The sequence below is a fragment of the Colossoma macropomum genome, unplaced genomic scaffold (assembly GCF_904425465.1).
Source record: "Colossoma macropomum unplaced genomic scaffold, Colossoma_macropomum, whole genome shotgun sequence".
In the NCBI taxonomy this organism is placed as follows: Eukaryota; Metazoa; Chordata; class Actinopteri; order Characiformes; family Serrasalmidae; genus Colossoma; species Colossoma macropomum.
Window position 1 is genome coordinate 30,309,401 of NW_023494794.1, and position 23,395 is coordinate 30,332,795.

Below are 23,395 nucleotides of genomic sequence, written 5' to 3' on the forward strand. Positions count from 1 at the left end.
CACAACATGATACAGCATTAATACAGTATAGCATTAATACAACACAACATGATACAGCATTAATACAGTATAGCATTAATACAACACAACATGATACAGCATTAATACAGTATAGCATTAATATAGCATTAATACAACACAACATGATACAGCATTAATATAGTATAGCATTAATATAGCATTAATCCAACACAACATGACACAACATTAATATAGTATAGCATTAATATAGCATTAATACAACACAACATGATACAGCATTAATATAGTATAGCATTAATATAGCATTAATACAACACAACATGATACAGCATTAATACAGTATAGCATTAATATAGCATTAATCCAACACAACATGACACAGCATTAATATAGTATAGCATTAATACAACACAACATTATACAGCATTAATATAGTATAGCATTAATACAACACAACATTATACAGCATTAATATAGCATTAATACAACACAACATTATACAGCATTAATATAGTATAGCATTAATACAACACAACATTATACAGCATTAATATAGTATAGCATTAATACAACACAACATTATACAGCATTAATATAGTATAGCATTAATATAGCATTAATACAACACAACATTATACAGCATTAATATAGTATAACATTAACTCAACGTAATATAGCATTAATACAACATAATATAGCATTTATACAGTTCAGCATAATATAGTATTAATACAACACAACATGATACAGCATTAACACAGTATAGCATTAATATAGCATTATCACAACATAATATAGCATTAATATAACATTGATACAATACACAACATTATTATAATGTTAATATAACATTACTACAATACAACATAATATTAAGGCAGTATGCTGTTCATATAAGATTAATACAACATTAATACAATATAATGTTGATACAGTATAATGTTAATGTAATAGAACGCTAATTCAACACAACAGTGTAATACAGTGTTAAAACAGTGTAATGCTAATGCAGCAGATCATCACTACAGTATAACATTAATACAGTGTAATGTTAATAAAGCTGAAACAGTATAACAGTGTACCGTTATTACATATAACATTTAATAACATTAATCTGATATAGTGTTAATAATAATAGAATATAATGCAGTATAATGTTAGCAGGTTAAAATATATATATATATATATATATATATATATATATATATATATATATATATATATTTTAATGCTATATGTATATATATATATATATATATATATATATATATATATATATATATATATTAATGCTATATGTAATAAGGGTATGCTTATTAATATTATTATATAGTTTTACCCCCTAACATTATACTGCACTAACATTATATTCTATTAACAATTAACATTATATCAGATTCATGTTATACTGTATTAACATTATAATAATGTTACATTGTTTTTATACTGTAGTAACAGTAGATTGCATTTGCAGTATATTATATAAATGCTATATATAATAAGGGTATGCTTATTAAGGGTATACTTAATTATATATATATAATTAAGTATACCCTTAATAAGCATATATATTATACTATATGTGTGTGTATATATCTACACACTGATGCGTGCTGTGAAGGTGCACTGTGTGTAAACCAGTAAATGATATGGGAGGTAAATGATATTGTATTATATTGTCGAAGCTGGTGAGCAGTAAGACCCCTGTGTGGAGGTCGCGGGGGTCAGTGTGGTGACGCAGATCAGAGGAGATGATCGAGAACTTCTTAAATTCCTCTGATCGTTCTTTCAGTCTGAATGGAGGGAGCAGGTGATGAAAGAGCGCGAGGTCTCAGTGGAAGCGCTGCGGGAGCCGATCTGACTGTTCAGGAGTTTCACACCAACAACTGCGGACTGAACTCAGTCAGAACCGCCACTTTCACATCTCACTCGCCGTCTGCGCCGCGATCCGGCCCCGCCGCTTTTAAATCAGCCTTCTGCGCTCTGATTGGCTGGCCGCACCGCGCATTCCCGCTGCGATTGGCTACAAGTTCGTTCTGACGAGCGTTACACCCAGAGGGAGAAAGTCCCGCCCCTGCTGCGATCGGATTGGCTGTCACTTTAACTTTCAAACTAACAAGCAGCCAAAGGGCTTCTCAGAATACGGCGGGCTTGACGGGCTGAATGTAATAGCCAATCAGAGCGCAGGAAGAGGCGGGGCTTGTCTGAATACGGGTAGCGAAAAAATAACGCTTTCTGCACCTCTTTCTGTTACAGAGGCGCTGTTTACATCCAAAATAATCCACTTTTACACCGAATAAAACTCATTACATATATAATCCTGAAGGATCTTATGGTCGAGGGTGATATTTTAGAGTCTGGAGGTTTTTCTGCAACATTTAATAACGATTTAAAGCGAATCTACGTTAAAGCTAATGTTAAATGTTATGTTGACAAATAACGTAATTATGAGAATTATGATCAGTTTATCGCTGATTGTAGCCTGTGGGCACATTTTTCAGACTTGTGTTCCCCACTCTGCTCTCTTTTTGGTCCAAACGGATCAATATTTTTCCTTTGGTCCTCTGTGATGAGCTAGCTCAGCTTATTAGCTCGGCTAATGCAAGCTAAGCTTAAAGAGGAACTCCACCAATTTTTCAAAATTCCTCCATAATTCAGTGTGTTGGATGAAAACAGAGAGATTCAGAGTATTTTGGTGTGAAATGGTTCAGATGTCTTTACAGTGGTGGTGATAGGAATCAGGGGTCGCCATGACTACAACACAAATATAGACATTTTATTTACTATCCAGAACCACCAGTGAACCTACACGAGTCTTCTGAGTTTATATGGAATGTTGATGATGGAAAATAGTGGAAAATCTGAAATAATAAACAGTTCTGACTCGGGAAGTTTATCTAGAAAAGAATGTTTCATGCCAAACCAATCTGAACTGCTCTGAACCGCTCTGTTTACATCTTACACACTGAATTATGGAGGAATTTTGAAAAATCAGTGGAGTTCCCCTTTAAGGCAGCACAGTGTCTCCATTACATCAGCAATGAGTCGTTCATTACTGATAAACTGCAGAGCTACAGGACTGAACACAAGACTAAACCTTTCACCAGCTTTTGCTGAGCTGTAAGTTCACCCTGCCTCTGCAGAAGCTCGCTGTGCCTGCTTTCTCTTTGCTTTCTCTGCTTTGATGATCTCGGAATGGCTTCACCTTAACAGCTGCTGCAGTTCAGGCTCAGACTGAACCATTTGCGCCACCGAGAGGGGAGATCAGTTCCCACAGGACCTCAAATATTACTTATGGATGCAAAGTTCAATCACTAAATATACGCATTAGATAATAATAATAGTGTATGTATGAGTTTTAATTGCCTAAAACTTTGAAAGTAGACAACAAAACAGACATTCTTCTCCAGGCTTTTTTGAGAGCTGCCCTTAAATTGAGGGGCTGGTCAGCCTCAGTGTCATGAAATAATAAACAGTAGCGGTGCTGCATTCTGAAGGAAAAAACAACACAATTAATAATAACTACTACAGAGCCCTAAGGATGACATGGTGTTTATTTTTAATAATGTGGCCACAAATTAATATATTGAGGCCATAAATTACTATTTTGAGTCCATACATTAATATATAGAAGCCACTCATTAATATATTGAGGCCGCACGTCACTATATTGAGCCCTCTTATTAATATATGCAGACCACTAATTACTATATTGAGGCCATAAGTTACTGTATTGAGTCCATACATTAATATATAGAGGCCACTCATTAATATATTGAGGCCACATGTCACTATATTGAGCCCTCTTATTAATATATGCAGACCACTAATTACTATATTGAGGCCATAAGTTACTGTATTGAGGCCACTTATTGATATATTGAGGCCACAAATTACTGTATTGAGGCCACACATTATTATATTGAGGTCACTAATTTCTATACTGAGGCCACAAATTAATATGTTGAGGCCTCAAGTTATTATATTGACTTTATGTATTAATATATTGAGGCCACTAATTACTGTATTGAGGCCGCAAATTAATATATTCTGTTCATGAGTTACTCTATATAGGCCACGACTTAATATGTTGAAGGTACTAATTACTATATTGAGGCCACATGTTACTATATTGCGGACACAAATAAATATATCGAGGCCATGAGTTACTATGTTGAGGCCACAAATTAATATATTGAGGCCACACATTAATATATTGAGGCCATGAGTTGATAGAACCTTAACTTGTGACCTCAAAATGGTAATTTGTGGCCACGCTTTTTAAATAAAATCACTATGTCACTTTAGGGTCTCTTTAAACTACAATTTAATTTTTGGAATATTTTGCATCCATGAATGACACACTAAGCTTGAAGAACAATAATCTGGGTCTGTGTCTATCAATTACATGAAGTAAATGTAAATGTAATCTTTACATTAATATATTGAGACCACAAGGTACTACAAGTTACTATATAGAGGCCACTAATTACTATTTGAAAATGTAAGATCAGACTTCCTTGTATTATTATACTGAGTGATATATAAAAGCATAACCTGAGTGAAGGGGTTTACAAGGGTGGTCTCTGCTTTAACTGAAAGCGGAATTGTCTTTACAGTGGTGGTGACAGGAACCAGGGGTCGCCATGACTACAGCACAAATATAGACATTTTATTTACTATCCAGAACCTAAATACCATCCATAACTTTCTGTAAGGGAGCTTTTAGAGGTGGACGTCTGGTTCCTATCACCACCACTGTGAACAACTCTGACTCGGTAAGTTTCTCTAGAACAGAGAGTTTCACACCAAACCACTCTGAACGACTCTGTTTACATCTCAACCGATTAAATATGCAGAAAGTTTGAAAAATCGGTGGAGTTCCCCTTTAATGATAGGCATCGTGTTTTTGAAGCGGATTTAATGTCACAGGCTTACAGAGACCCGATTGGTCGTCGTGCTCGCGTCACGTGGCGCCTGGCCCCGCCTCCTGGGGAATTCCCCGGCAGCGTTGTGAGAAAATAGGGATTAGCTGGAGCGGAGAATTCGAGTGTTTTTGTTGGTTGAAGATCATCTTGGAGGACTTTCAGCGGAAACTCGGTCGCTTTTTTGGAATAAGAGGTAAAAAAGAGATAATATTTACCTGTTCGCACCGCCGTCATCACTTTTTTGCGGTTACTTTGCACAGCGAATAAAAGTCGGCAAGTGAATTTGCGATAAATCGCAGTTCTCAGATAATTTCCCCGTTCCACCTTAAATAGCGCCGCGGCAACGTTCTGGCGTTTCAATCGCTGTATTGTAACTGCGGCACCATTTAAGGTGGAACGGCAAAATTCGAACAAGAAGCTGGTGAATGGAAAACCAACTTAAGCATTTGCACACATTTCAGCTGTGTGCGATATTTTAACTCGTTTTCGGGGTTTTTAGTGAAGTTGTGTGAATGTGAGAGTCGGGTATGCGGCCTGCGTGGGAACGTTGGAGTGACGTTCAGATCAGGAAATGCAGTTAGCATCAAAAAACACTCTTTAAAATGCACATTTATCACCTATTACAGTCTTATTACAGTCAAAGTCACATTCAGGCGGCATTTTAATGAGTTCAGCTCTTAAACAGCCGCAGCTGACCGCGTTTAACCGAACCGGTGTTCATTAAAGTAGCTTAGCCAGCTCGCCGAAGCTCGCAGTGGCGCTGATACTCGGTATGTTAGTCGGTCTGAGTCCCAGAATGGAGGAAAGTCAGTTTGTGTTCGTCTGAGAGAAGTTTATATTAAATAATTAGCAGATTTAGCCTTTTCCCCATTCAGGATACTGAGCTAATTTAGCTTAGCATCCTAGCTAACCCGGTTAAAGAGCTCCAACTGGTGTAATTTCAGTATTTTCGGTCTCAGCTCAGTAAAATAGTACATTAATTTCAATATTTTCAGTCTCAGGTTAGTAAAATAGTACATTAATTTGAGTATTTTCAGTCTCAGGTTAGTAAAATAGTACAATAATTTCAGTATTTTCAGTCTCAGGTTAGTAAAATAGTATATTAATTTGAGTATTTTCAGTCTCAGGTTAGTAAAATAGTACATTACTTTCAGTATTTTCAGTCTCAGGTTAGTAAAATAGTACATTAATTTGAGTATTGTCAGTGTAAGGATAGTAAAATAGTACATTACTTTCAGTATTTTCAGTATCAGGTAGTAAATGGTTGCATTTAATTTTAGTTTTTTCAGTGTCAATTTAGTAAAATAGTGCATTACTTTCAGTATTTTTAGTATCAGTTGGTGAAATAGTGCATTAAATGCTGTAATTTAAACGTAAGGATGGTAAAACACTGCATTGTTGTCATAATTTCAGTATCAGGTTAGTAAAATACTGTTTTAAATACTGTAATTTTAGTGTCAGATTTGTAAAATTGTACATTACAGTAATGCCAGAGGTCATTTGAGAAAAATTCAGAAACTATTAATTACTACTGATTTATTTTATTAGGATGTTGTTAAAATAGTTGAGAAAGTAGTTAAGTCCAGCACCTGTTTGGTAAAACACTTCAGAACCTGCAGTAATTTTTTGGGGGGAATAAGTTGCTGAAATAATTCAGAACAGTGAGTCGGGAGGAAATTCAGAGTGTTTAATAACTGAGGTTTAGTTTTTTGGTGCCTAATTTTGTGTCTGATAACCCTTGTCTGTACTAACGTCCTCACCTCCTCTTTTCTTTCTCTCTTTTCCTCTTCCCCCTCTCCCTCCCTCGTTCCCCAGCTCTGTGGGGCCGCTGAGCTCCAGCCCGCTGCCGATGGAGCCGCAGGCCGCCATGGAGGAGCCTTCAGAGAGCCAGGAGTTCGCTGAGCTGTGGCTGCAGAACCTCATGTAAGCGCTCAGACTGATGATGCAGTTTAGTCCAAGACTAGCCTTAATCTGTGTCCAGCAACCCATGCAGGTCGGCTGGTGATGTCTGGACACACAAATCAGATCTGATCATTTGCAAATAACAATGTGGGCAAATAAGCCGCCTCAGAAGATCTGATTTAAGAGACAGATTTGATTGTCCTGCACCTGAACACAGCCGGATTGGTGCGTCAGTTTGACGTGACGCTGTGAACATCACACACTTTTCTTTGAGTCCGTGTGTCGCTCTGAAAGCTCAGTCCCGGCGCAGAGCGAGGAGCTGCCTCAGAGCGAGGAGCTGCCTCAGAGCTGTGTTTGGCATCTAACTGATAAAACCCACTTGAGTTGCTCTCAGAATCCCCATGGTTCTGTCCAGCTCAGTGCGCAAAGGTTCAGGTGCTCAGTGCATGTGTGGGCGGAGCTTCTGAGGCTGAAGGTCACTCGAATCGCACAAATCTATTTTTCTAAAAAAACGCTATCCAGAATCTCCGTCTGTGCCTCTTCACATAAAACAAACCCAGTAAAATCTCAGTCGGGACCTGGACTGTTTGCATCGTCGCTGTCACTGTTTGTGTTTCCCGTTGTGACCTTCACATGACCTCCAGAGCCCCGCCCACTTTCACAGGTACCATTACGTGTTGGCAAACAGACGCAGGTACTGGAGGAGGATGTGGATAGCAGGGCAGCAACAACTGATCAGAATTGTCGATAACATGGCTAATAAGTGATTTGTTGGAGTTATTGGTTTTTTGGGGTTTTTTTTGAACAAATAATAACCTTTCTATTTTTAATTGGTGCAAAGGGACATTATTGCCAGACTAATATCTGCAGGGTTTCGTTTTGCAACTAATCGATTAATCGGAGTCAAAACGGACCAACTAATCGATTAATCGGAGTCAAAATGGACCAACTAATCGATTAATCGGAGTCAAAACGGACCAACCAATCGATTAATCGGAGTCAAAACGGACCAACCAATCGATTAATCGGAATCAAAACGGACCAACTAATCGATTAATCGGAGTCAAAATGGACCAACTAATCGATTAATCGGAGTCAAAACGGACCAACTAATCGATTATGAAAATGTTAGTTTGTCGCAGCCCTAGTGGAGATTTCTGGGTTCGGATTAGTAGCCGTACCGCACTGATACATTTAGAGAGGGGGGCTGATCTGAGAGTTTAGTCCTGCTGAGACGAGATTCCCAGAGTAACACACACGGCTGAGAGGGTTTCACTCGTCCAGGTCGAAGTTCACTAATAGTGATTGAAGGTGGCTTCAGTCTCACCTTCATTAGTTATACTAGACAATAACACTGTGAGTGATCATATTAGTGCGGTTATCTCACTTCTCTCTCTCTCTCTCTCTCTCTCTCTCTCTCTCTCTCTCTCTCTCTCTCTCAGGGGGCAGACACCTGAAAATAGTCCATGGGGAAACGAAGAGGTAAGTCTTCATTCATTCACTTTCTCTCTTTCTTTGTTTCATTCTTCTCCCTCTCTGTATCTCACTTTTTTTTTCTTCTCTCTTATCACTCCCTCTCACTCGCTCTCCTCTCTTCTTTTGCACCCTCTTTTTCTTTTGTTCTCTCTTCTCTCTCCTTCATTCTTTCTTCTCAGTTTTCTTTTGTTTGTTTCTTCTGACACCCTTTTGTTCCCTGTCCTCTTTTGCTATGTTTTTCTCTCGTTATGTTTTTTCACTCCGTTATTAAGGTGTTTTCACATAGAATCTGATTTCTACCCTCGGAAAAAACTTAATTCGCTTTGTAAAAACAGACGTTACGTGTTAATCCGGCTTAGCCAGACGACTTTACACTTGGATTTCACGTGAACGTCCTCATAACACCCACCTGCAGCCAGCAGAAGTCGTGTATGTCTGTCGCCATGCGGAGCAGTGTTTTTGTCCAGGTTGCGTTCACACAGCAGGTGAAAGTGGCCCAAATCGGTTATGTTTTTTTTGGTCAGGCTGTTCACACTGTCCTTTATATGTGACCTTCATCTGACCTCAGTGTGAACAGATCAGCTCCTAAACTGACCCACATGTGCAGAGGAAGCTTCACGTGGCTCATCCAGAGGAAACCAGTCAGAATGGAGTGAACAGTGACAGGTTTCAGCTTCATCTTCTCAGCATCTCAGGAGCTGATAAGAAGTTCTGATGACTGACAGCCGGACTCGTCACCCAGAATGAGCTCGATCTCGCTGTAAAAAGGCCACGGTATTCAGCCACGCCCACTTCTTTGGTTTGCGTTGTTGGTTTCTTTAAACTTTGCTTTCAGACTTGTAGCTTTTCTTTGATGCTGGAGCCTCGTTCTCCCACGGATTTTTCCTGAAATCTCTTCAAACGCGGAACGGTTTCGGATGAGCTTCTTCTAATTTTGTTTGTACAGAAACATCAGCCCAGATGTTTGAGGTCACAGCATTGCGAAATTATGACAAATGTGGAGTTGGATCAACGTCATTTGAGTTCCAATCTGGCTGTTCAGACTGAGTCGCGCTGCCACGTATCGGATACGGATTTCAGCACCACGTATGAAAGCGTCTCTAATCAGATTCATGTCAGATTCAGAGTGTTTATCTGTTCACACTGACACACAGACACACGTCTGCGTCACACATGAGGAAAAGGATTTCACCTGCTGTGTGAGATGTGAGAAAAGCAGCTAATCAAACCCAGGGTGGTTTGAATTTTGTTGATGGGATTAAAAAGTCTGAGTGTCGTAATCAAAGCCTGTTTTAATGTCCGCGTTTGTACAGATGTTACGAATCAAGCTGGCCGATTTGAGCTCCGTTGTCGTGGTTACAGTGTAGAGAAATGTTCATTATGGTAGCGGCAGAGCAGCTCGTCCTGACTGTAGCAGCACAAAAACATATGCGATTATAAAAATGTGGTTGTTAATGAAGACATACGTATGGTTGTGGCTGAAAGGCGGGAAACCATGGCGAGAACTTCAGTACAACACAGAGACTGTTTACTGCTGCGGTCGTTCATCCTGGTGGAGCCTCGTCTGCTTTGTAGAATGATTGGCTGCTACAAAGAAAGAAGGAAATTCTTCATGGCTGCTTCTCGAGGAATCCATTTTTCCCATCTTCTTGGATTCTCAAAGTGTTTAAAAGTGGTATTGGAGTGGGCTCCGCCCGTTCCACCTCACCGTGGGTCGGCATCATGCAGCTCCGAAATAACACAATCCTCCTTTACAGTAAAATAAAGCTCTGCTGATCGTTCAACACAGTTTAACAATAAATGGTCTTAAACTCTGGAGTTAATGTAGAACTGCTAATTCACCCTTTAACCCTGAAGATCAGCCCAGACTGCTGGTCACCATAGCAACACAGACAACAGTCTCGCCTAGATAGTAGCTAACGAAACGGCAAAGAGAGAGATTTAAGATGAACGTCGATAATTTAGAGATGAATGGACTGATTAGTGTTTATAATCACTCCAGCTGGTTTCCTGATACGTTTAATCTGCAACGAGAAACTGACAAACACGAGGCTGATGTCAGGTTCTCAGTTGTGTTTTCCCGTTCCACCTTAAATGGTGCAGCAGTTACATTCTGGTGTCTCAGGCACCATTTAAGGTGGAACGGGAAAATTCCAACAAGAATCCGGCGAATGAGAAGCGACTTCGTTTAATTTCGAACATTGAGAGACATTTTACAAGAAACTGTTCTACTTTTGTGAGAATGTTTCCTGCTGGAGATGCGAGAAAAGCAGCTAACCAAAGCTAAGGTGGTTTGATTTTTGCGGGTTAAAAGCTCTTCTTAACGTTCGGGTTGCGACTCCTGCATTAGACTAAAAATCATTTTCACTCTCCAGAAAAATCAGATTTAGTGTGAACAACCTCTGTGATGATGATGTTGTTGATGATGATGATGATGATGATGATGATCTGAACGGTTTTACTCCAGTTCCCTGAGGATCTTCAGAGCATGCTGGATCAGCCTCTGTTCGGTGAAGTTTCGGCCGAGCCCCCCCAGCCGTCCACGTCCCCGCCTGCCCCCACCGTTCCCGTGGCGACCGACTATCCCGGAGCTCACGGCTTCACGCTGCGCTTCCAGCAGTCCGGCACGGCCAAGAGCGTCACCTGCACCGTGAGTACCGTTCCTCAGAGAACTGTTCCTCAGAGAACCGTTCCTCAGAGAACCTCACGCAGAACTGGAGCTTCAGAAAGTGAAGCACAAGAACAGAAACTATTAGTTAGCTAACGTTAAGACGGCTCAGAGTTAGCTGAGTAGGCTAACGGTACACAAGCCTGTAACGGAGTTAGCTAATGTTAATTCAGTTGTTACCGCACTCCTCCACAGAGTTATCTACCGTTATTTGAGCCGTTTACGTTGTGAGCAGTGTGATAGTGTCTCTGAATGTGGTTTTTGATATCTGGTCTCTTTGGCTGCAGCCTATTAGTTAGTTTGCTAGATTTGTGTGTATATTAGCTACACTTATATACAATCTATAAAGGTAGCTAATATACACACAATCTATAAAGGTGATGGAAAACAGCAGATCTCAAAACCGTTCAGGGATGAAGTGATGTTTCATTTGTTTTGCATCACCTTTATAGATTTGTGTGTATATTAGCTACACTTATATACAATCTATAAAGGTGATGCAAAACAAATGAAACATCACTTCATCCCTGAACGGTGTTGAGATCTGAGTCTGATCAGTTATGGCTGGAGCTCTGCTGTGTCCACTGGAGTCCAGCGTTAGCTGCAGTTCTCCTGCTGTACTTGCAGTGTGAGCTCATTTAAAAGCAGTTATTTTTAACAGTTTGATATTAAAATATTTCTAATTGCATGAACTGTTAGATGAACTACCACTGAGAATTACTGCTCTGTGAAATGAACCTGAGGACACTGAGCTCAGTAGATGAGCTTACTTTAAAGATTTTATCTTCATTAACGGAAGTTTTGTTCACAACATGCGGTTCTGTTGATTTTTTGGTACAGCTGTTTACAAAAGTTTGTGCGCCCTGTATGTATTAATTTTCTAAGTGTAAATAAGTTACACATCCTCTACAGAGACACACGACTGCACATTTTAATTACTGTTTATTTACTGAATTTGACAAAATGTTATGAGGTCTGCGTGAAAGTAATGGCATATTTTATAATCTATGCTTACTTTTTTTCCGATGTGTTAAAGAGAATTTGTGCACTAAAATTAGCATAAAAATGCCTTTTTTAAGTGTGTCGCAGTCCGACTCTGCAGTAGAAAAATAGAATATTATTTAGATACTTAATATATATAATAAATATTAGATTCTTTTCATAAATCTCTAATTAGTTATTAGATTTATTAAAAAGCCTGAGAATTAGTGCATACATCATATTATTGTAATGTTGACTGTAACATAATTCAGTCTCAACTGATTGAATCATCACCTTCAGCTGGTCGCAGCACACAGAGCCATGTGTGTTCCTCCTCTTTGTTCTCCTGAAGTTCTCTCGTTCTCCAGAGCTGCAGGTTCCTCTCCGTCTCTTCCTCGTTCCCCGAATCCTGACCGAGCGAGTCCGAGCGATCCGTCTGTCTGTGACGGCCGGTTCTCCTCCAGTTCTCTGATTGGGTTCTGATGGTGAATTTTCGGCGTTTCTGGTGTAACTCCACTGCAGGCATGAACGGACATGTTCTAGCTATCAGTTCCTGCGGCGGTGACGGGGTTAATGAGGCGCCCCCCCCCCGTCCTGTGCTCGGCCCCTCGGACGCTGCTTAGGTTTCACTGACGGATCTGAGCCGCGTTTATTTACCTTATTCAGGGTTTTTAGGAGACTCTGATTCACTCAGTGTGAACAGATCCTGAAACAACAGACCAGCAGAGACGCTTCAGCATCACTGACAGCAGATCAGAGGCTTCGTTACAGATCAGATCAGAGAGTCACAGCTCTCAGAGTGACGGCACAGCTTTCAGATACTCCTCCACTCACTCACTCACTCACATCAGAGCAATAACAATGATGGTAATAATAAGAATAGTAGTTGTAATAATGATTGTAATAATAATAATAATAATAATAATAATAGTACTTTTAGTTCTATTATTAGTAACAATACAATTACTATTACTACTCGCACTATTAGTAATAATATTGTTAATAACTGCACTGCTGCTAATAAGTTTTTAAATGGTAGTTTTTTCCACCCAGATCAATAAATCTTCCTGAGATCAGATCAGTGCTACTCCTACTACTAATAAAATCAACATTAATAATTGTAGTACATTTTTCTTTAATAGTAATAACAATAATAGTGCTATTAATAATACTAAGCGTTTATTTCTCTGTGCTATGCTAATGGATCTGACCTCATAATGAAGACTCACTGCTTTTATATTCAAAATTATATGTATAAATTGTGTATATGTTTCATTAACAGGACTGTTTGTTCCTTGTTTAACACTATTGTACAAAAGTTACAGTGAATTTTATAAAATAAATGTCTCGCATGAAGGAACTGCGTTTTCCCCAAAACACTAATAATGTGGGTCACAGTGTTATTAATGTTTTAATAAGTACATGTTAAAAACCTTATTAATATGTCTACATTTAATAAATCAACCAATAAACTAATAGATTTCGGCTGGAGTGCAGTGAGAAAGTGGGATCCAAACCTGTGGTGTTCTAATCAGCTCCCGAGAGGTCAGCTAGATTTTAATGTAAAATTCTTTTTATAATTTTGTAATTTTTAATTCTATTTTTTTTTTATTTGTGTTTATTCTGATGTTAAATAGTGACTTTACTGGTACAGACGTACTTACTTACTGCTGAGATACGCAGTTTGAAGCAGATTGCCCTAAACTTTTGCACAGTTCTGTTATATAAGCTGTGAAAAAGTTTGTGCACCCCGGTTCAGCGCCGTGTTGATTTTGAGTGTGAATAAGTCGAAACATCCTCTACAGAGACACACTGCTGTACATTTTACTACAGTCACTGTTTTTAATCACTGTATTTTAAACAGTGGAGGAAAAATAAAATACAAAATGTGGCCTGTGCAAAAGTATTGGCACATTTTGTATTTTGTTTCTTTTTTTTCTTTTGCCAATGTGTTAAACACAGTAAATAAATAGAAATGGTGTGTGTGTGTGTGTGTGTGTGTGTGTGTGTGTGTGAGAGAATGCAGGGACGTGTCTGAACATGTCTGCTCAGCAGTGTGAGTGAGTGAGCGAGCAAGGAAGTGAGTGAGTGAGTGAGAATGGTGGAGTCTCCTGCGGTCGGACTGTGAGGGTTAAACAGTATTCAGTTCATTAGAAACTCAGACTGTGGGGGGGGCAGTTATGGAGAAATGAAGATCTGCAGACTGTATCTGATCAGGAGGGTAAGAACAGAAATTACATTAAATACTCAGTTATCGCTCACGAGGAGAGGATTTAACTGCGTGTTCTGCTCTGATTGACGTTGATCTGTTATTGGAATATTTTAGACTTTTTTTTTTGATGTATTTCTTTGTGTTTGTTTTTTCTTCACTTTGAGAAGCAAAGTTTTTTTCCTTGTAATTTGCTGTCTCCTCCGACGCCAGTTCTGTCCGCTTCATGCTTTTGTAAACCCGTTTAAGTGGACAGATTATTTTGTTTAAAAACAATACTTGGTAAAGCTGATTAAGTTATTCTGTAAGAATCCAGCTTCTCAATAAAGGACAAGTTTTTCTGTTCTCTGTTTGCTTTATGCTCTGACGACTGTCCGGTAGAAATGTCTCTGACCTCTCTTCTTACAGGAGAGGCTTAACTTTTGGTTTAACCCTTTAAAATGGTCAGGACCTTAGGATGCAATAAGCCTGGATTATTTAAGGAGTTAAAGCCTGTTCAGAAATAGTTTTTGCTTGATTGTTAATCAAATTCAAATCATAATAAAATGTCTCGTCTTCCGCTCGTGGACACTAATGTGATCTGGATTGTAAGTTTACACTCTTCTCTTTCCAGTTCCTCCACTCGTTTCAGTGAACGAGTCAGAAATAACTAAAACTCCAGTGTGACTTTGTTACTGAATCCTAAAGCGACTGATGGTTCTGTGTTTTGTGTTTTTCTCTCTGCAGTTTTCTCCTGAGCTCAATAAGCTGTATTGTCAGCTTGCAAAAACGTGTCCGGTGCAGATGGAGGTCAACTCCCCTCCTCCACCGGGGGCAGTGTTGAGGGCCACAGCGGTGTATAAGAAAGCGGAGCACGTGGCAGAGGTGGTCCGCCGCTGCCCCCACCACGAGAGGACACCCGAGAACAATGACGGTACACGCGCGCACACGCACACGCACGCACGCACGCACGCACGCACGCACGCACGCACGCACGCACGCATGCTGCTTCAGATAATCTAGAACTCTAACAACCACGTCAGCCACACCTAGTAAACAGCAGCCTTAGGATGACGTGAGAGTTAATGTTAACTCATGTTAGCCTGCCTCACTTTGATGGCTGTGCTAATTAGCTACGTTCAATAAACTTTGATCTGGGAAGATCAGAGAGAGATTAGAGAAGATTAACTAATGTTTTCTTCTCTTACTTTATTTATTTGTGCTAGTTAGCAAGATGTATTTAGATTTTTGTGACAATGTCAAAGAACTCGGAGCTAAGGGCTGTCCTCAGATCTCAGAACTGTCCTCAGATCTCAGAACTGTCCTCAGATCTCAGAACTGTCCTCAGATCTCAGAACTGTCCTCAGATCTTAGAGCTATCCCCAGATCTTAGAGCTATCCTCAGATCTTAGAGCTATCCTCAGATCTTAGAGCTATCCTCAGATCTTAGAACTATCCCCAGATCTTAGAGCCATCCTCAGATCTTAGAGCTATCCTCAGATCTTAGAACTAACCCCAGATCTTAGAACTAACCCCAGATCTTAGCGCTATCCCCAGGTCTTAGCGCTATCCCCAGGTCTTAGCGCTATCCCCAAGTCTTAGCGCTATCCCCAGATCTTAGAACTAACCCCAGATCTTAGAGCTGTCCTCAGGTCTTACCGCTGTCCCCAGATCTTAGAGCTGTCCTCAGGTCTTACCGCTGTCCCCAGATCTTAGTCAGTGTAGAGCACTGCTCAATCTAACAAAGAGAGCTGTCAGGCCTGCGTGGCGTTCCAGGCTGTGTGTCTGCAGTGTGTGGTGTGATGTTGGTCTGTATGACTGTAGCGTGGTGTAGTTCAGTTAGCTGAGTGTGTTCTGTCTCTAGGCCTGACTCCTCCTGGTCATCTGCTGCGTGTGGAGGGAAACCCCCGGGCGCAGTATCAGGAGGATGATAACACTCTCCGCCACAGCGTGCTGGTGCCCTACGAACCCCCACAGGTACATCATCTGCGACCTCTGACCTTTCACACAAAAGAGAAGAGACATGTTGTATCAAAGGTGAAAAAGTCCCCGTTCACACCTGGTATTAGCATCTGTCTCGAGTGATCTGATCATATATGAACAGCGAGATGTGTAGCTGTTCATATCTGGCATCTCGAATGCATCTCCAGTGATCGGATTCCTGACTGGAGGTTGAGGACCACCCACAATTACTACGTGTAACTCGTGTTTGTTGTCAGACAGACGTGTTTTTGTAAATGAAAGAACTGTTGAAACGTTTAGACATGAACCTCTAATGCAGCTCGTAAACAAACGGTAGAGGCGATGACAAATGAAGCTACAGCAGCTGTTTTTTTGGTGGCGCAGCTGATTTAGACTGATTTAGCCGATTTTAGCCCCGATTTGCCCCTGACAAATTTTCACAATCTAAAACGATCCTCGAGGTTGAGAATCAGATCAGAAGTGATGGCGCAGATGATCTGTTGATTTGAGCGGAGAAACGAATGAATCTTTAGCCTCCGATCGAATTCTGAAGTGATCAGAGACCCTCAGATGTTATTAAACGTTTACTATTTCCAACTCCGAACGTTCACGAGTCCTGCAGTGTGAGATGAACTCAGCGAGAGATTCGGAGAGCTGGAAGAGCAGAGAAAAAGGCGAAGAGCTGAGTATGAACAGTGGAGCGGAGACAGAGGAGCTGTGTATAAACACAACCAGATAAGCGTTGATATCATGTTTATAATGTTTATCATGATTATTATGTTCATAGAGTTTATAATGTTGATCCAGGTCAGTGTCTTTACAGTTTCAGCTCAGCTGCCAGTTTGTAGTGAAATATTTCTCCAGCTCTCACTGTGATATCAGCGTTTCTCACCTCATATCCATCCCTAGTTTGAGCTTTCGCCATGCATAGAACTGAGTTCAGCTCTGTGTGTGTCGTGTGATCTGAGGGGATCTGGGAGTGTGAATTCTTAATTGTAGCTGAAAATCGTTGTGTGTTATGCTGTCTCTTTGCCTTGTGGTCTAGTCTGAGCGCCTCACAGCGAGAAGGCCAGGAATTCTGTGACAGACTGACGTTAAGCGTGTGATGCTTTCCGGTTTAGAAATCCGCTAAGATTTTAAAAGTTGCGTAGTGAACCATCAGCCTAAAGCGGTCCCTGTAGCGTTCACACTGTAAACGTTCTGTGGTCATATGCGTCCCTGACCACCTCGGGTGGTTTGTGTACTCTGGTTTGAGTACTCTGATCACAACGTGTCTCCAAGAGTGACACCTTCACTCTGCGCTGTCCACTTTTGATCTGATCACCCAGAATGCTTGTTAATGCTTGTGTGAACAGGGCCAAAGGTAAAGCTAACAGAACATCTGTGATGAAGGTGTTGGATACTGTTGAAGAGATACTGTGAAGAATCATTGGGCCTCATTCACCAACTGTTCTCAAGAACAAATTTCTTCCTAAAACCCACTTACGCAGTTTTCACCAAGACTCTCATCATCATCATCATCATCATCACTTTTATTTATATAGCACCTTTCCCATGCTCAAGGATGCTTTCCAATCATAATAAAATACATAATCAACAATACATAACACAGAACACGCACACAACTCCACAGTTCCCACAGCTAGCCGGGGCTTTCACTGACCACGGTATAGAGTCACTTAGCTAGCCCGGAAAGAGTCCTTAGCCGTGGTGCATCAAACAGGGGCTGGCCTAGGAAGTCTCGAAGGCTCAAAATGTCCTTAGCCACGAAGGGGGAGCATTTCCCTGCAGCCGAACACCACCAGTCCAGCAGCCTCATAGCTGCAGTGCAGCGTTACCCAGGCGGCTGGCCCAGGCAGCCACGTCACTGCGATGTAGCGTCGCTCAGGCAGCCAAACACTCCTGGTCCAGGCAGCCAAACACTACCGGTCCAGGCAGCCCCACAGCTGCAGCGCAGCGTCATCCAAGCAGCCAGCCCAGGCTGCGATGTAGCGTCGATCAGGTCCTCAGGTCATGACTATTCTATTACAAAGCCAAACCAATGTCGTGTTACCATTACTGCTAACTATTATCATCAGATGCTGTCGTCATCCGCTATGACTTGTTTATGGCATTGTTACGTCAGTGTTATGTAGCTAATGTAAAGTGTTACCAGCTCATACACAAATGTGTTTCTCAGGAGAATACTGTACGTGTTTATTGTTGAACCCTCTCTCTGTCTGTGTGTAGGTTGGGTCGGAGTACACAACAGTGCTGTACAACTATATGTGTAACAGCAGCTGTATGGGTGGGATGAATCGGAGACCCATCCTCACCATCGTCACCTTGGAAACTCAGGAGTGAGTTACATACTACACACCTTCTACTGTTTCATTTAACAAGCCTCTATAATGTTTATGTGATCCACACAGTCACTCTGACAGACTGTAATACACTACAGGAAGTGTAGGGGGCGATATGGCTTCTACTGTTTCATTTAAAAAGCTCTGTAATGTTCATATGATCCACACAGTCACTCTGACAGACTGTAATACACTACAGGAAGTGTAGGGGGCGATATGGCTTCTATTTAGTGTCCTTCAGTGCTCTGTAACGCTCATTTGATCCTCCCTGTCTCTCTCTCTGTGTCCTGTAGTGGTCAGCTGCTGGGCCGGCGCTCGTTTGAGGTGCGTGTCTGTGCGTGTCCGGGTCGGGACAGGAAGACGGAGGAGAGTAACTTCAGGAAATTGCAGGAGGCCAAAAATACCAACAAAACACCGGCTACCAACAAACGCTGTGAGAGAGAGACTGAGAGTTATTCTGTTACAGTTTAGTCATGAATGTGTAGGAAGCAGTTCAGCATGTTCACTTCCCTTATTGTGGCACATTTCAGATCATTTTTTATGTATTTATTTGTTTTAATGTTTTGAATGGTTGATATTGAATATAAACTGAGAATAGAGGTGAGTAACACGGGCAGTATTTTGTTGCGTCGAATCACTGAATGCTTCTCTGAGCATACATTTAATGCATTTTATAAACGTTTATGTATTGATGATGGCAGATATGTACATAAAAATATCAGATATCTGCATCAGCCCACAATCCTGTTATCAGTGAGTCCCTACTCGTGATGAAGTATTGTGATATGGTATTTTTTCCATATCGAGCAGATATAATTGAGTATAAATACACTGAATATATGAACTGTTTACACAGTAGTGGAGTATAGACAACACCGAGGGGGAGTAGTTTGATTTGTTTGATTTATTTTTACCAAAACATCAAAACACACTCTGCGTATTATAATTGATTAGAATATTCCAATATTGTGATCGACTTGCCACCTTCAGTGTAATAACACTGTAAACATTAAACTCCCCCTTAATCTGACCTCTGACCCCTCAGCCCTGAAGGAGCCGACCTCCCGCCCTGAGGCCAGCAAGAAGGCCAAGACCAGCAGCAGCAGTGATGAGGAGATCTACACGCTGCAGGTACACAAACACAGGCTGAGTGTTTTAGTGAGGACTGAGATTATAAGGGTTGAAAAATGGAAAAATCAGAACAAAAACGTCAAACAGCACTTTTAATGTATGTAATTTAAACCACAGTTATGTATCTGTTATATTCAGTGTATCTGGGACAGATTCCAGTTCCACCAGAGGGGGCGACAAAGCCTTACTCTCAGTAACTAAATGCTCAACTAAAATTACTGATAAAAATAAAGTACAATAAGCAATTTATTATTATAGAAAAGACATGGCATTTCCTCCCTCTGTCTCTCCCTCCCTCTCTCCCCCCCCTCTGTCTCTCTCCCCCTCCCTCTCTCTCTCTTTCCCCCTCCCTCTGCCCCCCCCCCGTCTCTCCCTCCCTCCCTCCCTCCCTCCCTCTCTCTCCCTCCCTCTCTCTCCCTCTCTCTTCCCCTCTCTTCCCCTCTCTGTAGGTTAGAGGTCGAGAGCGTTATGAACTTCTAAAGAAGATTAATGATGGTCTGGAGCTCAGTGATGTGGTGCCCCCTGCTGACGCTGAGAAGTACCGCCAGAAACTGTGAGTCTGAACACACACACACACACACACACATTTCACTAGTGTAATGAATATTAACTATAGTGGATACTGAATAATTAATAGAATGTACTAAATAATTTAAAATAATTACTGAATAATTCGTAGTAGATGCTGAAGAATTCGTATTGGTTGCTGAATTGAATTTAATCTGAACTAGTTAAGCCGTCTAATGTCTGCACTCCTATTCGTTCTCTCACTGTTTAGCTGCTTTTCTTCTTCTTCTCTGTTTCAGTCACTCTAAGAGCTCGAGGAAAGAGCGAGACGGAGCTCCTGAACCGAAACGAGGGAAGAAGCTGCTGGTGAAGGAGGAGAAGAGTGACTCGGACTGAGAGAGAGAGAGAGGGGCTCATTCTTTTTAATGTCCTTTTATTTTCGTTCAAGATTTACTTGCTTTTGGGGGAGGGGGGGGTGGGTGGGTCATTTTTTGACCTTTTTTAATAACTCGTCATCAGTTCCATTCATTACGGTTGGTGTTGCGTTATTAAACACTGCAAAACTGTCTGCAAAAACTGGACCATAGTGACCATATCCGTTCCTGCTGGGTGTGTGTGAGGATGATACAGTGGTCAGACTGTGTTTAGTGGTTTAGTGGCAGATTCACTACGTTATTACAGGTCGGTCAGTGCTGGTCACTGAATCTGCTAAACTGTCCGGAATGATCTTTAATTAAAACTCCATGCTGGTCTTTATCTCCTGTATCTGTACCATCGGTTAGCACCAACAGCAGCTTCAGCACGTCGCCATGAACACGTTTATAAACCCGTTTATAACAGACGTCTGTGAGCAGATGCCTTTTCTGGTTTCCATGGCGATCAGGAGGCAGAGGCTGTGAAAAATTATAGATTTATAAACACTTGATAAACACTTTCATCTGACTCTGACTTTCATCTACCAAAACAAACAAATCTCACTGACACGGTTCAGCATCTGTTCACTGGCTACTGTTATGAGTTTGATGCTTGTAGGTCATTAATTACGTTCATTAAAATGTATTGAAATCGTGCAGTAAGTGAGATTATACATTTTGAAATACTTCCTAAAAATACCCTTTTTAATTTGGCAGCCCTGCTGGAGCCTTTTGAATATTTTGCAGTTTTTTTCTGTATTTTATGTCCTTCGTTAGTTAATTTTAAAGCTGATTAACCTGCCAATGACGAGTAAACCAGTAAACACGATAAGCTAAAACGATTCAGAGTGAAATGCAGTCTCGTGTGCAGTGAATAAAAACGTTTTATTGATCAGCAGCCGACCCTGTTCACCCCAGACCGCCTCTGCAGCCGTTCACCTGTCAGTCAATCAGTATCCGATTAATGCACAGCCATAATTACAGCTGACTCTGGTTAGTTTGTTCTCACTGCTTGGTTCGATGACGTGATTGTTAAATAATCGATCTGTATCATAGATCGGCTGATCGACAGACACTGTGGGGGTTTTGTTCTTTGTTTTTTGTATAACTTGAATGGTTCTTCATTATGGTGCATTAAAGAAAAACTCAGGGCACCAAGATCCATCCTGATATTCTTGATACATTTGTCCTTTTTTTTACATATATATATTTCTTCTCCATATAAAGTGCTGTTCGGTTGTTATTTTTTACTCGGTCATGAACAGCCTTTAGTTTTTCATTTATCTACATTTATCGCATTTATCTACAAATGTAGTTCACTGTAGCCTTTCTCTGTCTTTTTGGAAAAAAAAGAAAATGTAATAAAAATAAATTCTTGAATAATTTTTCTTTAAAAAGGTCTTTGTCTTTAATTGCTGTGTGGGAATTAATTACAGCGTTTACCAACAAAACAAGCTTTCAGTTTTAAAGAACGGGAACATTTTTAGTGTTTTTTTAAAACATATTGTAGAGGAGTTTCATTGTTTATGACGACAAACTGCTTTCAAATGGACAGAACATGAAACTGAAACGTTTCAGCTGTTTTCCAGTGTTTTAATCAAGCTGTACTCAGCAGTCTTAACCAGTTTCACTTCAGATCATCCAGTGAAAATCCTCAGAAGAAAACTTTAATTTACTAATTGTATAAATTGATGAATGAAAATCAAATTCTACACAATAGAAATACCCCCTCTCTCTTTTCCTATTGACTTTAGGCTTAAAGGGGAATCCCACCATTTTTTCAAAATTCCCCCATAACTCAGTGTGTGAGATGTAAACAGAGAGATTCAGAGTGTTTTGGTGTGAAATGGTTCAGATGTCTTTACAGTGGTGGTGATAGGAACCAGGGGTCGCCATGACTACAACACAGATATAGACATTTTATTTACTATCCAGAACCACCAGTGAACCTACACGAGTCTTCTGAGTTTATATGGAATGTTGATGATGGAAAATAGTGGAAAATCTGAAATAATAAGTTTTCTTTGGGGACTATTTTGCCTCACAGCGCCCTGCATGTATCCCTCCACCATGAATGGAGTTTAAGTTCTCTAAACTATCATAAAACAGTGTCTCAGTCATCAGGCAGTGAATTCATAACCATTTCATGTAGGAACTTTCTGTGAGGGAGCTTTTAGAGGTGGACGTCTGGTTCCTATCACCACCACTGTGAACAATTCAGACTCGCTAAGTTTATCTAGAACGTTTTACACCAAACCACTCTTTACATCTCAAACAATTAATTATGTGGAACTTCTGAAAAAGTGGTGGAGTTCTCCTTGTTATCGGGCTAACTGAGGCAATCCTACTGCATCCATGAGGAAAAAAAAACTAGAATGTCCAGCAGTTTCAGTTCTCCTCTCCAGGCTCCGCCCACATGTGTGTTCCTTAGTTCCTTTCGTGAGGTTGGACAGAACACTGATATAAATCCCATTCAGCCTAATGACCGATAAGCTTTCTTTGTATAATTAAGGCGTCTGATACACTAAACGGAAGATTCACCAACTTCAGCTCTTTAGGAATTGCTAGCTTAATAAATTAACATTTTAGGCTTGATTACTCAGGGCTGAATGAATAACTGACTCTAAATGTAGGTATTGTGATATAAACTGAGTCCGTTCTACAGTTTCTCATTAGGCTGAATGAATAACTGACTCTAAATGTAGGTATTGTGATATAAACTGAGTCCGTTCTACAGTTTCTCATTAGGCTGAATGAATAACTGACTCTAAATGTAGGTATTGTGGTATAAACTGAGTCTGTTCTACAGTTTCTCATTAGGCTGAATGAATAACTGACTCTAAATGTAGGTATTGTGGTATAAACTGAGTCTGTTCTACAGTTTCTCATTAGGCTGAATGAATAACTGGCTCTAA

The 23,395-nt window shown here is 40.5% G+C and overlaps 1 protein-coding gene across 2 annotated transcripts; it reads left to right on the forward strand.

The window, feature by feature from the left end:
• Nucleotides 1-4,965: 4,965 nt before the first annotated feature.
• On the forward strand, nucleotides 4,966-21,863 carry tp53 (tumor protein p53). 2 transcript variants are annotated; one of them, XM_036580814.1, is made up of 11 exons: nucleotides 4,966-5,103; nucleotides 6,726-6,833; nucleotides 8,255-8,294; nucleotides 10,756-10,938; nucleotides 14,873-15,059; nucleotides 15,990-16,102; nucleotides 18,317-18,426; nucleotides 18,723-18,862; nucleotides 19,475-19,560; nucleotides 20,010-20,113; nucleotides 20,367-21,863. In XM_036580814.1, the coding sequence occupies exons 2-11, from the start codon at nucleotides 6,760-6,762 to the stop codon at nucleotides 20,461-20,463; spliced, it is 1,134 nt and encodes a 377-aa protein (XP_036436707.1). In that variant the 5' UTR covers nucleotides 4,966-5,103; nucleotides 6,726-6,759; the 3' UTR covers nucleotides 20,464-21,863. The 2 variants fall into 2 exon arrangements, with proteins under 2 accessions (XP_036436707.1, XP_036436708.1); XM_036580815.1 differs by lacking the exons at nucleotides 4,966-5,103; nucleotides 6,726-6,833; nucleotides 8,255-8,294; nucleotides 10,756-10,938 and adding an exon at nucleotides 13,998-14,158.
• The last annotated feature ends 1,532 nt before the right edge of the window (nucleotides 21,864-23,395 follow it).

Coding starts and splice junctions, on each gene's coding strand:
- tp53 (XM_036580814.1), top strand. CDS start 6,760: ATGGAGCCGCAGGCCGCCATGGAGGAGCCTTCAGAGAGCCAGGAGTTC. Junction 6,834..8,254: donor CTGTGGCTGCAGAACCTCAT/GTAAGCGCTCAG, acceptor TCTCTCTCTCAG/GGGGCAGACACCTGAAAATA. Junction 19,561..20,009: donor AGGAGATCTACACGCTGCAG/GTACACAAACAC, acceptor CCCTCTCTGTAG/GTTAGAGGTCGAGAGCGTTA.